This window comes from Vipera berus (assembly GCF_964194415.1).
Source record: "Vipera berus genome assembly, chromosome: 5".
In the NCBI taxonomy this organism is placed as follows: Eukaryota; Metazoa; Chordata; class Lepidosauria; order Squamata; family Viperidae; genus Vipera; species Vipera berus.
In genome coordinates, this window is record NC_138207.1 from 30,492,855 (window position 1) to 30,506,636 (window position 13,782).

The 13,782-nt window shown below is 41.6% G+C and overlaps 1 protein-coding gene across 1 annotated transcript in view; it reads right to left on the reverse strand.

The window, feature by feature from the left end:
* Nucleotides 1-13,533, reverse strand: part of TRPC1 (transient receptor potential cation channel subfamily C member 1) — a 28,654-nt gene extending 15,121 nt beyond the window's left edge. The window contains exons 1-6 of the mRNA XM_081328275.1: nt 13,268-13,533; nt 12,497-12,651; nt 12,257-12,358; nt 10,714-10,916; nt 9,113-9,244; nt 5,991-6,186 (exon numbers count right to left, since the gene is read on the reverse strand). Coding sequence (XP_081184401.1) covers nt 5,991-6,186; nt 9,113-9,244; nt 10,714-10,916; nt 12,257-12,358; nt 12,497-12,651; nt 13,268-13,403 — 924 coding nt within the window. The 5' untranslated portion in view covers nt 13,404-13,533. The remainder of the gene's footprint in view (nt 1-5,990; nt 6,187-9,112; nt 9,245-10,713; nt 10,917-12,256; nt 12,359-12,496; nt 12,652-13,267) is intronic.
* Between the last annotated feature and the right edge of the window lie 249 nt (nt 13,534-13,782).

Genomic DNA, 13,782 nt, shown 5'->3' on the forward strand with positions numbered 1-13,782 from the left:
CTGTAAAAAAATGTTTGTGTGGTGTCCATCCTGAACTGGTGATGAAGGTTGCCTTGTACTATAAGCTCCACCTCTTTTGACCATATTTTTTATGTCACATCAGAATACACGTATACAAAAGGCAAGACTTGCAATGTGACAGTGCAATGCTGTTTTTGTTGGATTGACTACCTTGACATATAAGAGCCTTGGTGGAGCAGTGGGCTAATGCCTCCTTAAGTAACACCAGCTGCCTGCAATTAGTGCAGGTTCGCATCCCACCAGGCTCAAGGTTGACTCAGCCTTCCATCCTTCCGAGGTAGGTAAAATGAGGATCCAGATTGTTGGGGGCAATTAAGCTGACTTTGTAATAATGCCGCTTGGGGGGGGGGGCGAAAGCCCTAATAAGCAGGCATATACATAGAATGAAGGCTACTGCTAAGCTTGTAAGCTGCCCTGAGTCTTCGGAGAAGGGCGGGATGCAAATGGAATTAAAATAAATAAATAAATAAATAAATACAATAAAATATTTAAAATCTTAACTATTATAGAAACCAGATTTCATAACATCCATTATTTTGGGCTGTGCTTTCACAGAACAATATGAAACAGATTTCCCATTTTATAGAGTAATGCTCTTTAAATACACATACATAGACATACAAGGTACTAGAGACTTGCCAGGTTTATAAACTGGCAACATATGGTTTTTAAATCCAACATAAGAAACAATAGGATTGTAAAAAATAGTTACTTTCAGCTATGAATAATTGGAATAATAATAAAAATATGATTGGGAATGCTGTACAAGAAATTAAACTTCAAAAATGGCAACATGAAAAGAGCAGCAATATGAAAGTATTGTTTACATTAGTGCCAATCATCTGCACAAAACCTTGCACCATATTTTATACAGGCAATTAACTTCAGCGACTACAGTATCATTATATAATGCCAGCCAATAGAAATTGGATGAAGTAAAATTCAAAACACTGTCACATCAGATGTATGAAGTAAGAACCAGAGCAGCAAAACCAGTGAATCCACTGAGCTGTAATAAGGAACTCGTACTAATATGGCATTAATTCTTCCTTGCCACTCAGGATCTTGCCCTACAAATACATTAACTATTGTCTTATAGAAAAAGGCATTGTACTAGGCTATCAATGGCTTCCACCATTGATTTTGCTTGTTGGAATTAGGCTGGGAATGTCAGAAATGGTGATCGCATAATTATAAATACATGCCGGTACCAAGAGACCAAGTTTTGATCATGTCACCACAGGGATGCTACCGTGATTGTACAGTAGTGGCCAAAATTGTGGAAACCTTTTGGGAAAAGTGTATTTTTGAGGTTTGATGGCTAATAACACCACTTTTTTTGGAGTAGTACCATAAAATTATATATCAATGGAAAGATAATTTAATCAAGAATGCAATGCAACAAAGTTTGTTCAATTATCTGTACTGTATTCTATGAAATGTTATAGCCAAATAACCAGAAAAAGGAAGCACTACTTGCTTAGATTGATATCAGGTAGCTTTCCTACATCAGATTGTAGCCAATGAGTATGAGTGTTTAGAGAGCCAATCAGGTGTCATCTTGTTTTGGCAATGAGCGAATCAGATCACAGTAGGATTCAGTTATTGCTGTCATGCAGGGCTTTTTTTCTCATAGAACGCTCAGAATGGCATTCCGGCACCTTTTTTTTGCAAAAAAAAAAAGCTCCCTCTATTGCAGGGGTAGGCAATCTTGGCTCTTTTTTATGACTCATGGACTACAACTCCCAGAAATCCTGAGCCAGCCACGCTGAGGGGAAAGAGAGAGGTTTCCAAGCTGAGCCATGCTGGCTCAGGAATTCTGGGGTTGAAGTCCTTGAGTCATAAAAGAGCCAAGGTTGCCTACCCTGCACTAGAGGAGGACATTAAAATTATTTACAAGGTTACTTCTTTAGGAACTAAACTTTTAGAATCTAAAACAGCTAATTCAAAAAAGCCAATAACCTCACATTTTTCATCTGCTTCTGTTTTTTGGAAGGTAAAATTAGATAACAAAATAATCTATTTCCTATGTTAACATCTCTGCAATGAAATCAATAAAGGTAAAAGGAAAGAAATAAGAAACATTTTTCTCAATGTAATATGTCTAATTTAGCTGATGCTAGAAAAAAAAAGTATCTTTTGTAAATACTCTTGAAAACTATTTTGAATCTATAACCATCTATTACAACTAAACCACTTTAAATTAAACAATTCTTAAGAATGAAATATTCTTAATTTGGACTTTACTTTTACTGTTTGGACTGTTGTGTGTTTTGAAAAATAGATTATTTAGAATCTGGTTATGTTGCACTTCAGTCTTTAAATAATTAACCTAGTATACACATAACAATATATAATGTTTTCCATGGTGAGCTTAACATCAATAACAACATTTATTAAAAAGGCTAAAATAATTTCCGGTGGTATTATCTGTACATTAAAATTTTGTTTAGTCACAATCTTTCACTGTGCAATGTTGCACAGGCAAGTTGTCTGCAGCGAAGGCAGGAACTTTGCACCCCTCCCTGATACCCAACTACACCATCTCAACTAGGTAAGTAAGATATTATTTGCAAATAGGATGGCAATAAACAATTTAGGCTGCATTTACATCAGGGCCTTTCAACCTTTTCAGAAATTGTACCACTTTTAGGACATGACAATATTCAAGCACCACCAGTGCTTAACAAGGTATCAAAAACTTGATGACTAAAAAAAAGGGGGGGGATATTTTGGGTTTCATTGGTTAGATTCATTTATTGTTATAGAAATGGCTAGTTTATAATATTATAGAAAAGCAAAAAGTTGAGGTTCAATGTTAATGCTTCCTTCTACTCCTGTAACAGAGGAAGTCAGAAGTCAGTGCCTTTTCTTTTTCACTTCTCCCCCTCACTTTTCCCTTTTTTTCTCACCCTTCGCTCGCAAAAACCCTCCCACCTACTCACACTTTGCTCACAAAAGCCTCCAGTCGCTCTCACTCACTCCTCCGTCTCTTTCAAAGGCACCTCGTTCAGTCTCTGCCCCACTCACTCCGTCTCTTTCAAAGGCATCTTGCTCGCTCGCTCACTTACTGCCCCGTCGCTTCCAAATGCCATTTGCTCATTCACTCACTCACTTACTGCCCCGTCACATCCAAACGCTTCCAAACGCTACTTGCTTTCAGCCCCCGTCCGACGAATCACCAGGAAGAATGAGTCCGGAACGAGAGCTGGTTCTCCTGAGCCACGTTTATTAACTTCACAAACAGACACTCGAAGACGATCAAAGTCAGCGTTGATTTCACAGCACAATCAACGCTGTTAAGTAGCCAGCAGAACCGACACCCACCACCACACCCTTAATTGCCTACCCACGCCCTCACCCTACTTAACTACCGCCCCCCTTGGCTCCTGCCTTTCGGCACCCGCCCCCAGGTACGTATCCTCCCCGTCCCCGTCCCACCACCACTGCAGCCGGTAAGCCACCCCCCAGCCCAAACCGCCCTCCTTTTCCCCTGAGCCTCGCACGGCCTCGCCTCCCCCCTCAGGTCCCCAAACCGCCGTGAGTTGCGCCGCTTGGACCATCCGCCGCTGGAGCCTATCACACAGTCCCTTAGCACGCAAGGATGCCGGCAAAACAACGGAACGCGTCGTCTGCGGCCCTGCCGCCTCCTGGACCGCCCCGGCGCCCCTCCTCCATCTGTTGCTCGGCCGCTGGGCAACTGCCGGCCGCGCCTCCTCACGGCTGCTCCCCGGCCCTCCGGACGGCCCCGGGGCTGCTGGGCTCTCCCCTGGCTCGTCGGGCGAATGCGGGCACCGGCGGCTGTTTCCGAGGCCCGGTAAGAGGCCCTGCGATCTCTCCAGGTGCGGGGCGGGTGGCCATTGAGCCGATTCGGCGGCCGCGCTCCTCCCCGGCTCGTCGGGAGAACGTTGGCGCTGTCGGCCGCTCACGTGGGCCGGCGGGTTGCTTCGCGGCCTCTCCGAATGACAGGCGGGTGGCTTCCGAGCCGTCTCGGCGCCTGCGCTCCTCCCTGGCTCGTTGATTGTGCTGTGAAATCAACGCTGACTTACTTTCAGCCCCCGTCCGACGAATCACCAGGAAGAATGAGTCCGGAATGAGAGCTGGTTCTCCTGAGCCACGTTTATTAACTTCACAAACAGACACTCGAAGACGTTCAAAGTCAGCGTTGATTTCACAGCACAATCAACGCTGTTAAGTAGCCGGCAGAACCGACACCCACCACCACACCCTTAATTGCCTACCCACGCCCTCACCCTACTTAACTACCGCCCCCCTTGGCTCCTGCCTTTCGGCACCCGCCCCCAGGTACGTATCCTCCCCGTCCCCGTCCCACCACCACTGCAGCCGGTAAGCCACCCCCCAGCCCAAACCGCCCTCCTTTTCCCCTGAGCCTCGCACGGCCTCGCCTCCCCCCTCAGGTCCCCAAACCGCCGTGAGTTGCGCCGCTTGGACCATCCGCCGCTGGAGCCTATCACACAGTCCCTTAGCACGCAAGGAGGCCGGCAAAACAACGGAACGTGTTGTCTGCGGCCCTGCCGCCTCCTGGACCGCCCCGGCGCCCCTCCTCCGTCTGTTGCTCGGCCGCTGGGCAACTGCCGGCCGCGCCTCCTCACGGCTGCTCCCCGGCCCTCCGGACGGCCCCGGGGCTGCTGGGCTCTCCCCTGGCTCGTCGGGCGAATGCGGGCACCGGCGGCTGTTTCCGAGGCCCGGTAAGAGGCCCTGCGATCTCTCCAGGTGCGGGGTGGGTGGCCGTTGAGCCGATTCGGCGGCCGCGCTCCTCCCCGGCTCGTCGGGAGAACATTGGCGCTGTCGGCCGCTCACGTGGGCCGGCGGGTTGATTCACGGGCTCTCCGAATGACAGGCGGGTGGCTGCCGAGCCGTCTCGGCGCCTGCGCTCCTCCCTGGCTCGTCGGGCGAATGCGGGCGCCGGCGGCTGTTCCTGGGGCCCGGTAAGTTGTTCTGCAGCCTCACCAGGCGGCGGGCGGGCGGCTGCTGGGCTGTCTTGCCGGCTGTGCCCTTCCCCGGCTCTTCGGGAGACTGCGGGCGCCGGCGGCGGGTCTCGGGGGCCGGCAGGTCTCTCCGCGGCCTCCCCGAATGTCGGGCATGCCGAGCCCGACAGCTCACTCACTCACTGCATTTGGAAGCGACGGGGCAGTAAGTGAATGAGTGCCGGTGCCAGAGGCCATCAGCTGTTTGGCACCGGAGACCACTGCCATGAGGAACACAGCTCTGGGTCGGGGTTCGGAGCAGCTCCGGGTGGGGGCTCAGCATGGGCCGCGGCATGGCAACTGCGGGGAGGGGAATCCCCATGGCATGTGGCTCTGAGCCGCAGGGGCGGGGGTGCAAAGGATGGGCGGCGACACCATAGCAAGACACCAGCATCGCTCCCAGTGACAGCACCTCTGAGTTCCGGCACCTTTTTTTTTTTTTTAGAAAAAAAGCACTGATGTCATGTATTGAAGCTGAGAGGAAGACATTTATGTGTGTGTTATGTGATCGCTATCAAGTTGGTTGGGGTTTTTTGTGTTCTTTCATTTAGTGAGCTTGTAAAATGTAATAAAATTAAAGTAATAGTGCAAAGAGTTGACTGGTTGCCCAGAAAGCAATGTAAAATAGTATTATTAAGTGAAAAAGGCTACAGTTATAAAGAAATTAGAAGAAAAATTGGTGGAAACTTAATCAAAGGTGGCATTTCTACTGTACACTTTTCCCAAAAGGTTTCCACAATTTTGGCCACTACTGTAAGTGTGAGGACTGGTCCTACATCACTTTTTTCAGTGCTTTTTCATATGATCACTAGACAAAAGGTTATAAGTCAAGGACTTCCTATAGAAATTTAATAGATTGTATTGAATTAGTACTAATTTTTTTCTAATTATTAGAAGTTGAAAACTTACTAAGATACGTATCTGTTTTATCCCATCTATTTGTTACAGGAGTCTATATTTAATAAATCAAAACTGACATACTTCCTTTTGGTTATACTTAATGGCAAGCTTTAGGCGACTCAAATTCATTCTCTCTTCTAGTAATCCTCGTTTATTCACATGTTCATCACTTGCAGTATGATTCAATATAACTTCGAGCTCCCGGGAATTCCGTGCCTGAGCAAGCAAATCTTTAGCAAAGGTTTTGCATTGCTGGGCCAGTTCTTCATAATCATTTCTAGGAAATACACAAAGTAACAAAACTTACTTCTAATACTAATTTAATATAATTCAATGCTACTTAGATTTAATTTAACCTAATACTAATACAAACAAAAAAGAAGAATAAAGGTCCTTCCTGAACAAAATTGGATACTAGACTGGAATAAACTAAAATCAAGTTGATTCAAATAAATTATTCAGTCACTAAAAAAGGACAAACTTTTAAAAAATAAAAATGGTATAGTAGTTAAGGTGCTGGACTAGGGCCAGGGGATTCAGGTTCAAATCCTTCAGATATAGATGACTTTAGCTATGGGGAAAACTGGAAGAGGGAATGCTATATATATCTTGCCATCCATTCATAATAATTTAAATAATTTAGCTACATAGTCATTAAATATCCCTTAAAGACATATTTCATCTACTAGATTTATGGCTTTTTTTATTATATACATTTTAATGCATTTGGGCATGGAGTTTTATTGTACCCTTTGTTAGAACTGAAATAGATTATAAATATTGTAAAAACAAATTAATAAAATGAAATAAATGTTAGAGATAGCAGCAGTGCTGTATTGATTTTTATTAAATTTGGAAGCTTAGTATTTGTATGATACCACCAAGAAATGAGCTTTAGGCTAATATCCATAAAGGCATCAGGAATCAAGCTGGACTTCAAGAAGACATTATCTTTTTAAGGCTTCAGTGATGCATATGGATTGTTTGTTCTAAAAATTAAAAAAATCATTTCATTGCCATGCAGAATGAAGTTATGTTATCAATATAGAGAATAAAATATTCATGAATGCAATCTTATCTTTTTCTTGGCAACACTACACTACAGTAATTTGTCACTGTGATCTCTGATATATAACCAGAGTAAGTATGTTTGAACCAAAAAAGAAACATAGCACAATCCTGTGTAGATTTTGCCCTTAACTAGACATTTGCTATAAATCTTTGAAATATATGTAGTACCTTCTAAGTTAATTGCAAATCTATGGTCTTAGCTTAAAACAAGTTATTCTTCATGAAATATTTGTATTTAGTTCTTGTTTCTTAGTAACATTATTTATATTATTTATTCCTCAGTATGTTTGTCTAGGAATAAGAGCTATATTAATGAGTTTGCTTTAGGAATTTTCTGTTTCAGCATGTATATAGTATTGTAAGCCAGGCTCACTTGTAATATGCCTGCATCTAATTATTCATGGCTAAAGTAGGAAGCCAAAAGATAACTGGAATAACAGGCAAGTTTGGCCTTGGAGTACAAAATGAAGCAGGGCACAGGCTGATAGAATTTTGTCAAGAGAATACGATGGTCATAGCAAACACTCTTTTCCAACAACCCAAGAGACGGCTCTACACATGGACATCACCAGACGGTCAACACAGAAATCAGATTGACTATATGCTCTGCAGCCAAAGATGGAGAAGCTCTATACAGTCGGTAAAAACAAGACCAGGAGCTGACTGTGGCTCAGACCATGAGCTTCTCCTTGCAAAGTTTAGGCTTAAACTGAAGAAAATAGGGAAAAGCACTAGGCCAGTCAGGTATGAATTAAATCATATCCCTGTTGAATATACAGTAGAGGTGACAAATAGATTTAAGGAATTAGATCTGATAGACAGAGTGCCTGAAGAACTATGGACAGAGGTTCGCGACATTGTACAACAGGTAGCAACCAAAACTATCCCAAAGAAAAAGAAATGCAAGAAAGCAAAATGGCTGTCTGAGGAAGCTTTGCAAATAGCTGAGGAAAGGAGGGAAGCGAAAGGCAAGGGAGAAAAACATAGATATGCCCAATTGAATGCAGAATTCCAGAGAATAGCTAGAAGAGATAAGAATGCCTTCTTAAATGAACAGTGCAAAGAAATAGAAGAAAACAATAGAATAGGGAGGACCAGAGATCTTTTCAAGAAAATTGGAGAGATGAAGGGAACGTTTAATGCAAAAATGGGCATGATAAAGGACCAAAATGGCAGGGACCTAACAGAGGCAGAAGAGATTAAGAAGAGGTGGCAAAATTACACAGAAGAACTATACAAGAATGAGCTTAACGTCCCAGATAATCACAATGATGTGGTCACTGACCTCGAGCCAGACATCCTAGAATGTGAGGTGAAGTGGGCCTTAGAAAAGCTGAGCAACAACAAAGCTAGTGGAGGTGACAGTATTCCAGCTGAGCTATTCAAAATCTTAAAAGACAGTGCAGTAAAAGTGCTACACTCAATTTGCCAGCAAATTTGGAAAACTCAACAGTGGCCACAGGATTGGAAAAGATCAGTTTACATTCCAATTCCAAAGAAAGGCAGTGCCAAAGAATGTTCAAACTACCGCACCATTGCACTCATTTCTCATGCTAGTAAAGTCATGCTTAAAATCCTACAAGCTAGACTTCAGCAGTATGTGGATCGAGAACTACCAGAAGTACAGGCAGGATTTCGAAGAGGCAGAGGAACTAGAGATCAAATTGCCAACATAAGTTGGACCATAAGAAAGGCTGAGCGCCAAAGAATTGAGGCCTTTGAACTATGGTGCTGGAGAAGACTCCTGCGAGTCCCTTGGACTGCAAGGCGATCAAACCGGTCAGTCCTAGAGGAGATCAATCCTGACTGCTCTTTAGAAGGCCAGATCCTGAAGCTAAAACTCAAGTACTTTGGCCACCTAATGAGAAGGAAGGACTCACTGGAGAAGAGCCTAATGCTGGGAAAGATCGAGGGCAATAGAAGAAGGGGACGACAGAGAATGAGGTGGCTGGATGGAGTCACCGAAGCAGTGGGCGTGAGCTTGAATGGACTCCAGAAGATGGTGGAGGACAGGAAGGCCTGGAGGAATGTTGTCCATAGGGTCGCGATGGGTCGGACACGACTTCGCAGCTAACAACAACAACAAATTATTCATGCTGCTGAAATTACAATAGTAATACATGTTATCATACCTGAATTCAACTTCTACAAGGCTTAATTCTCTTAAGTCTGCACTAAGTTCAAAGGCTCTCAGAATTGGATCCTCTTCTGTCAACATTATTAAGGCAGGACTAGCCAAACATCGATAAATATCAAGACGAAATCTGTGGTGCAATGTTAAAGAACATCTTAAGACAAACAGTTTTTATCTGATTAAACATTTCAACTCATCATTTATATGAAACCTATTTTAGAAATCTGACATATATCATTATCAGTAAGCAAAAAAAAAATCCTTCAAAGCAAGTATAAGAAAGTTTTTAGATGTTTTTAGTTTAAATACTGATAACGAAAGTCTTGATTATAAGATGTACTGCTATCCATTATTGTTCAAAATACAATTGTTTTAGATTAAAATTCTCAAAACATGCAAACCCATTAATCCTACTCAAAACAACTTTATATCCACCATTGTAATTTCATAATAATAAAAATTATCTACACTGGAGGTTCTGAGCAACTAGATGTGGATAGCAAATAGATGTTGTGCAACTAGATGTGCAAATATTCCTTGAACAACAGAGATACTTTTCCTGTCTTGACAATCTGATTTAATTTCAGCTCCTGTTTGATTCTGGGTGTAATGTCCCTGTCCTTGAAAACGTAGGTCAATAACTGGGTATCTTTCTGGATTCAGTTTCTGCTTGATGAATAGGTTGAAGTTTTGGCCAAAGGGACTTTTATCCCAGCTTCTTTTTTTGTGCCAATTCTGGGCAGAAGGAAGCCTTTGCAACAGTGTATTATACCCTTATCATGTATAAAGTGGAATACTGCAATGCATTCAATTTTGGGCTGCCTTTGGAGACCACCCAGAAGCTACAGCTGGTATGTAAGTTACAGCTACAGAATGTAACTCTTTGCCTGCTGCCTGTTGTAAGCCACTACAGTTAAGAAACAAAAGTTGTTCTAGTGCTGCCTTAGTTGCCAGTAAATTCCCAAGTACAATTCAAAATCCTGTTTTTGACTTATACTGTAAAACCCTACATGATTAAGCTTCCAATTAATTTCAGAGCTGCCTTCTTCAAATAGAATCTCAGCTGCAATCTATTTGGGAATAGGATATGCACATTTATGGAACACTTTGCACCCAATATCATATTGCCCCCTGAGTTTTATGTTTTAGGAAAGCAGTGAAAGCAAGTATTGGTCTGCTATTTTAATCCAATTAATGAATTGTTTTATCTGTTTTTATGAATAATATGTTTTAAACTGCTTACATATTAGCAATTTATAGTAACGTAGAAGAAAAAAATAGTTCCTTGTTTACAAAAGTCTCTTTCTAGGACTAGTAGGTATATAGTAGGAAACTAATTTACCACCAGTGAGGTCGCTAAACCATTGTGTTCACTACTATATAATGACCATAAGCAATCATCCAAATATTTTTCCCAATTCTACTAAGATAGCAGAGATTAAATCTAACATCTTTTGCATGCAAATCTATACACTCCATCAAATATATCCTTGTCATGAGCATTCATTTTATTCTAAAATATAAACTAAACTCCTTTATGATTATTACTTAAAATGGTGGAAAAACTGCAGGTATGGATGAAGATCAAATTATTGTAACCTGGAGTGTCGTAAACTATCTTTCTTGTTTTTGGCTGTACACAATGTACATTCACACCCCACAGCATGAGGCTTGGGTAGCGACACATCCTGTTTTAAGAGCATTGTAAGAATTTCATAGTTGTTACGGTGAGCAGCTAAAATGACAGGTGCCACATCCATAGTTGTTGAGTATTCTGGATTCTGAATACGTTCCATTAATTTCTGCAACAAACAGACAGAGGTCTGAGAAAATAAGTTAAGCTTGATGAATTGCTAATACAGAGATGAAATCTAAGACATCTGATTTGAAACCAAAACATATATTTTAAGATCTTAAATATTTTTAATTTCAAAATTACTAAACTGGATGCAGTGACTGACAAATGTTAACTAAGTACATTTTGTTCCATGAAGAATTATTTCCTAAAATGAAAAATGTATATATGGCTCTAAAGTACATATGCTATTCCTCTTATTTCTAGGGGTAGGATACTAAGAAGTAGAATGAATAAACTCAGTTATGCTTCTTATGTGTTCCTCCTTCTTAAGCATCCAAAGTTGCAGACACACATTTATACAATAGTACTTAAAGTTATAACATTAAAAAAAAGATCAATGTGTACATGATAATTTGATGAGTTACTTCTAGTGATTCTCCCAATATTAAAAAAATTGTAATAGAAAAGACCTTGTGGGATATATTGAAGATAACAATTACACTATTAAATTTACATACTGTAACAATTCTTATCTTTTTAGTAATGTTTATAAAAACCAGTGTTAGAATTATTCCCTTTTATAATGTATATAGATAGTCCTTGACTTACAACCACAATTGAGCCAAAAATTTCTGTCACTAAGTAAGACGTTTGTTAAGTGAATATTGCACCATTTTACAACCTTTCTTGCCACAGTTGTTGAGTGAATTTGGCTTCCCCATTGACTTTGTTTGTTAGAAGGTTGCAAAGGTGATCATAAGACACCAGGACATTGCAACCATCATAAATTTGATTCACTTGACAAGTGTCTGAATTTTGATTACAAGACCATGGGGATGCTACAACGGCCATAAGTGTGAAAAATGAGCACAAGTCACTTTTTTCAGTGCCATTGTAACTTTGAACAGTCACTAAATGAACTGTTGGAAGTCGAGGACTACTTGCGTATACAAGTCAATGTTTATTTGAAATTTGTTTAAGACAACCTTCAATTTCATTATTTAAATTCAAGAAGGTTAAACTAATACTTTTAAAATGTTTATCCTTTATAAATTATCAGTAAAATAGCTTCAAGTCCACCCTCAGCCATAGAAGACCACAGGATTGTTGTTGTGGGGAAAAGTGAGTGGCAGAGTGCTATATATGTCCATGAGTTCCTGAATATAAATCTAATAAACAATTAGAAATAATGAATACATATGCCCTTTTTCATATATATAATCAAAAACTTTTCAATTGCTCTCCAAAGTTGTCAAGATCAAACTTTTCCCATTATCAAATACATGCTTGAAGATATGACATCATGAGATGCACTCTCAAACACAGAATTAAAGTAATACTAACAACAATTGTTGGTCTACTGGATCGCTTTGGTCGATGATTAAGTAATATATCAACAGCTCCCACAACCTCTGAGTCAATGGCCACCAATAATGCATCTGTAGACTGAAGAAAATTAAAGCACAAATAATAGCAAATATCATACCATGGAAGAAAATATACATTGTTAAATTACAAAATGACAATGTTCTAAGGGCAAAAAGAATAGAAATTTCAAATTTATACTTATGTTATTAATAGTACCTGACAGCCATAATCCAACAGAAGCTGTAGAATGTCTAGATTCTCATTTTCAATAGTTATGGTAATAGCATTTCTCCCAAGTACATCCACACAATTTATGTTCATCTCACCAGTACTATTTTCTTCTAAAAGCTTCTTCACCATGTAATAATCACCTAAACCAATAATATACAAAAACCTATTTTAGCAATTTAGATTTGAATTCTTAATGACTTTCTTTACTATTTATTAAATTCTTTGGCAGGACAGTCATATGTAAATTTTGATTTAAAAAGCAAGCATTCCCTGAAAACTACCCTCTTCCTCCTTTAAAATATAGAAATAAAGAAGAATGGTCAAAAGCTGAAATTAACCAGACAAAACGACAGGTTACAATAGGGTTGGCTTGACAGTCTTAACTACTTGGTGCTTTTTAAGCTAAGACCCTTCATCAACAAAGCTAACAGACCGCACATTCCCATAAAAGGGAATGTGCCTTTTGCTATTGTTCTTCTTGGTCATTACAAGGAATGTACATTAATTACTCAGTGGGCCAGAATCAGAGCGCTGCTACCCCTTTTTATGAATCACACTCCGATCATTCGGATTTAGTTTCTCATCCTAGATACGTTCAGGAATAAGGAGCAAAACCCCGGCCTCTTCCGGCGCTGCCCGCTTGGATGCTGGGCGGATTCAATTGATGAAGGCCCGCTCCTGGTTGATAATGCGGGTCGAACGAAAACCGTTTCCTTACGGACATGAAGGGGAAAAAAGCAAAAGGCCGAGGTCTACCTTTGTCGCAGGCCAGCAGGAACAGTTTTTCGTCCAGGGTGGTCTCCTCCTTCACCTGCCGGACGTCCTTCAACGCCAGCAGCTTGTTCGGGGAAGCCGAGGCCGATGGGTCTGCACTCTGGTATAGAGCAGCCATAGCGCCGGCCCCGCGGTAAACTGAGGGTCATCGGAGAGGCCGCTCTGGAAAGCCGCCTTCCTCCTCCTCCTCCGTGCCCCCCAGACCAGCAACCCCGCTGGGATACACCTCAACCAGGCGCTCCTCGCGTGCCAGCCGAAGGGAGAGCGAACGACGCAGAGCTGTCAAACGCCAGCGCGAGCGACCCAAGGCTCCGCGCGCAGGCGCAAAGCGCTTTTTCCGTTCTCTTCTGATTTTTTCCCCCCGCCGAAGACCGTTAAACCAGGGGTCTTCAAACTTGGCCCTTTTATGACTTGTGGACTTCAACTCCCAGAATTCCTCAGCCAGCTTTGCTGGCTGAGGAATTCTGGGAATTGAAGTCCACAAGTCATAAAAGGGC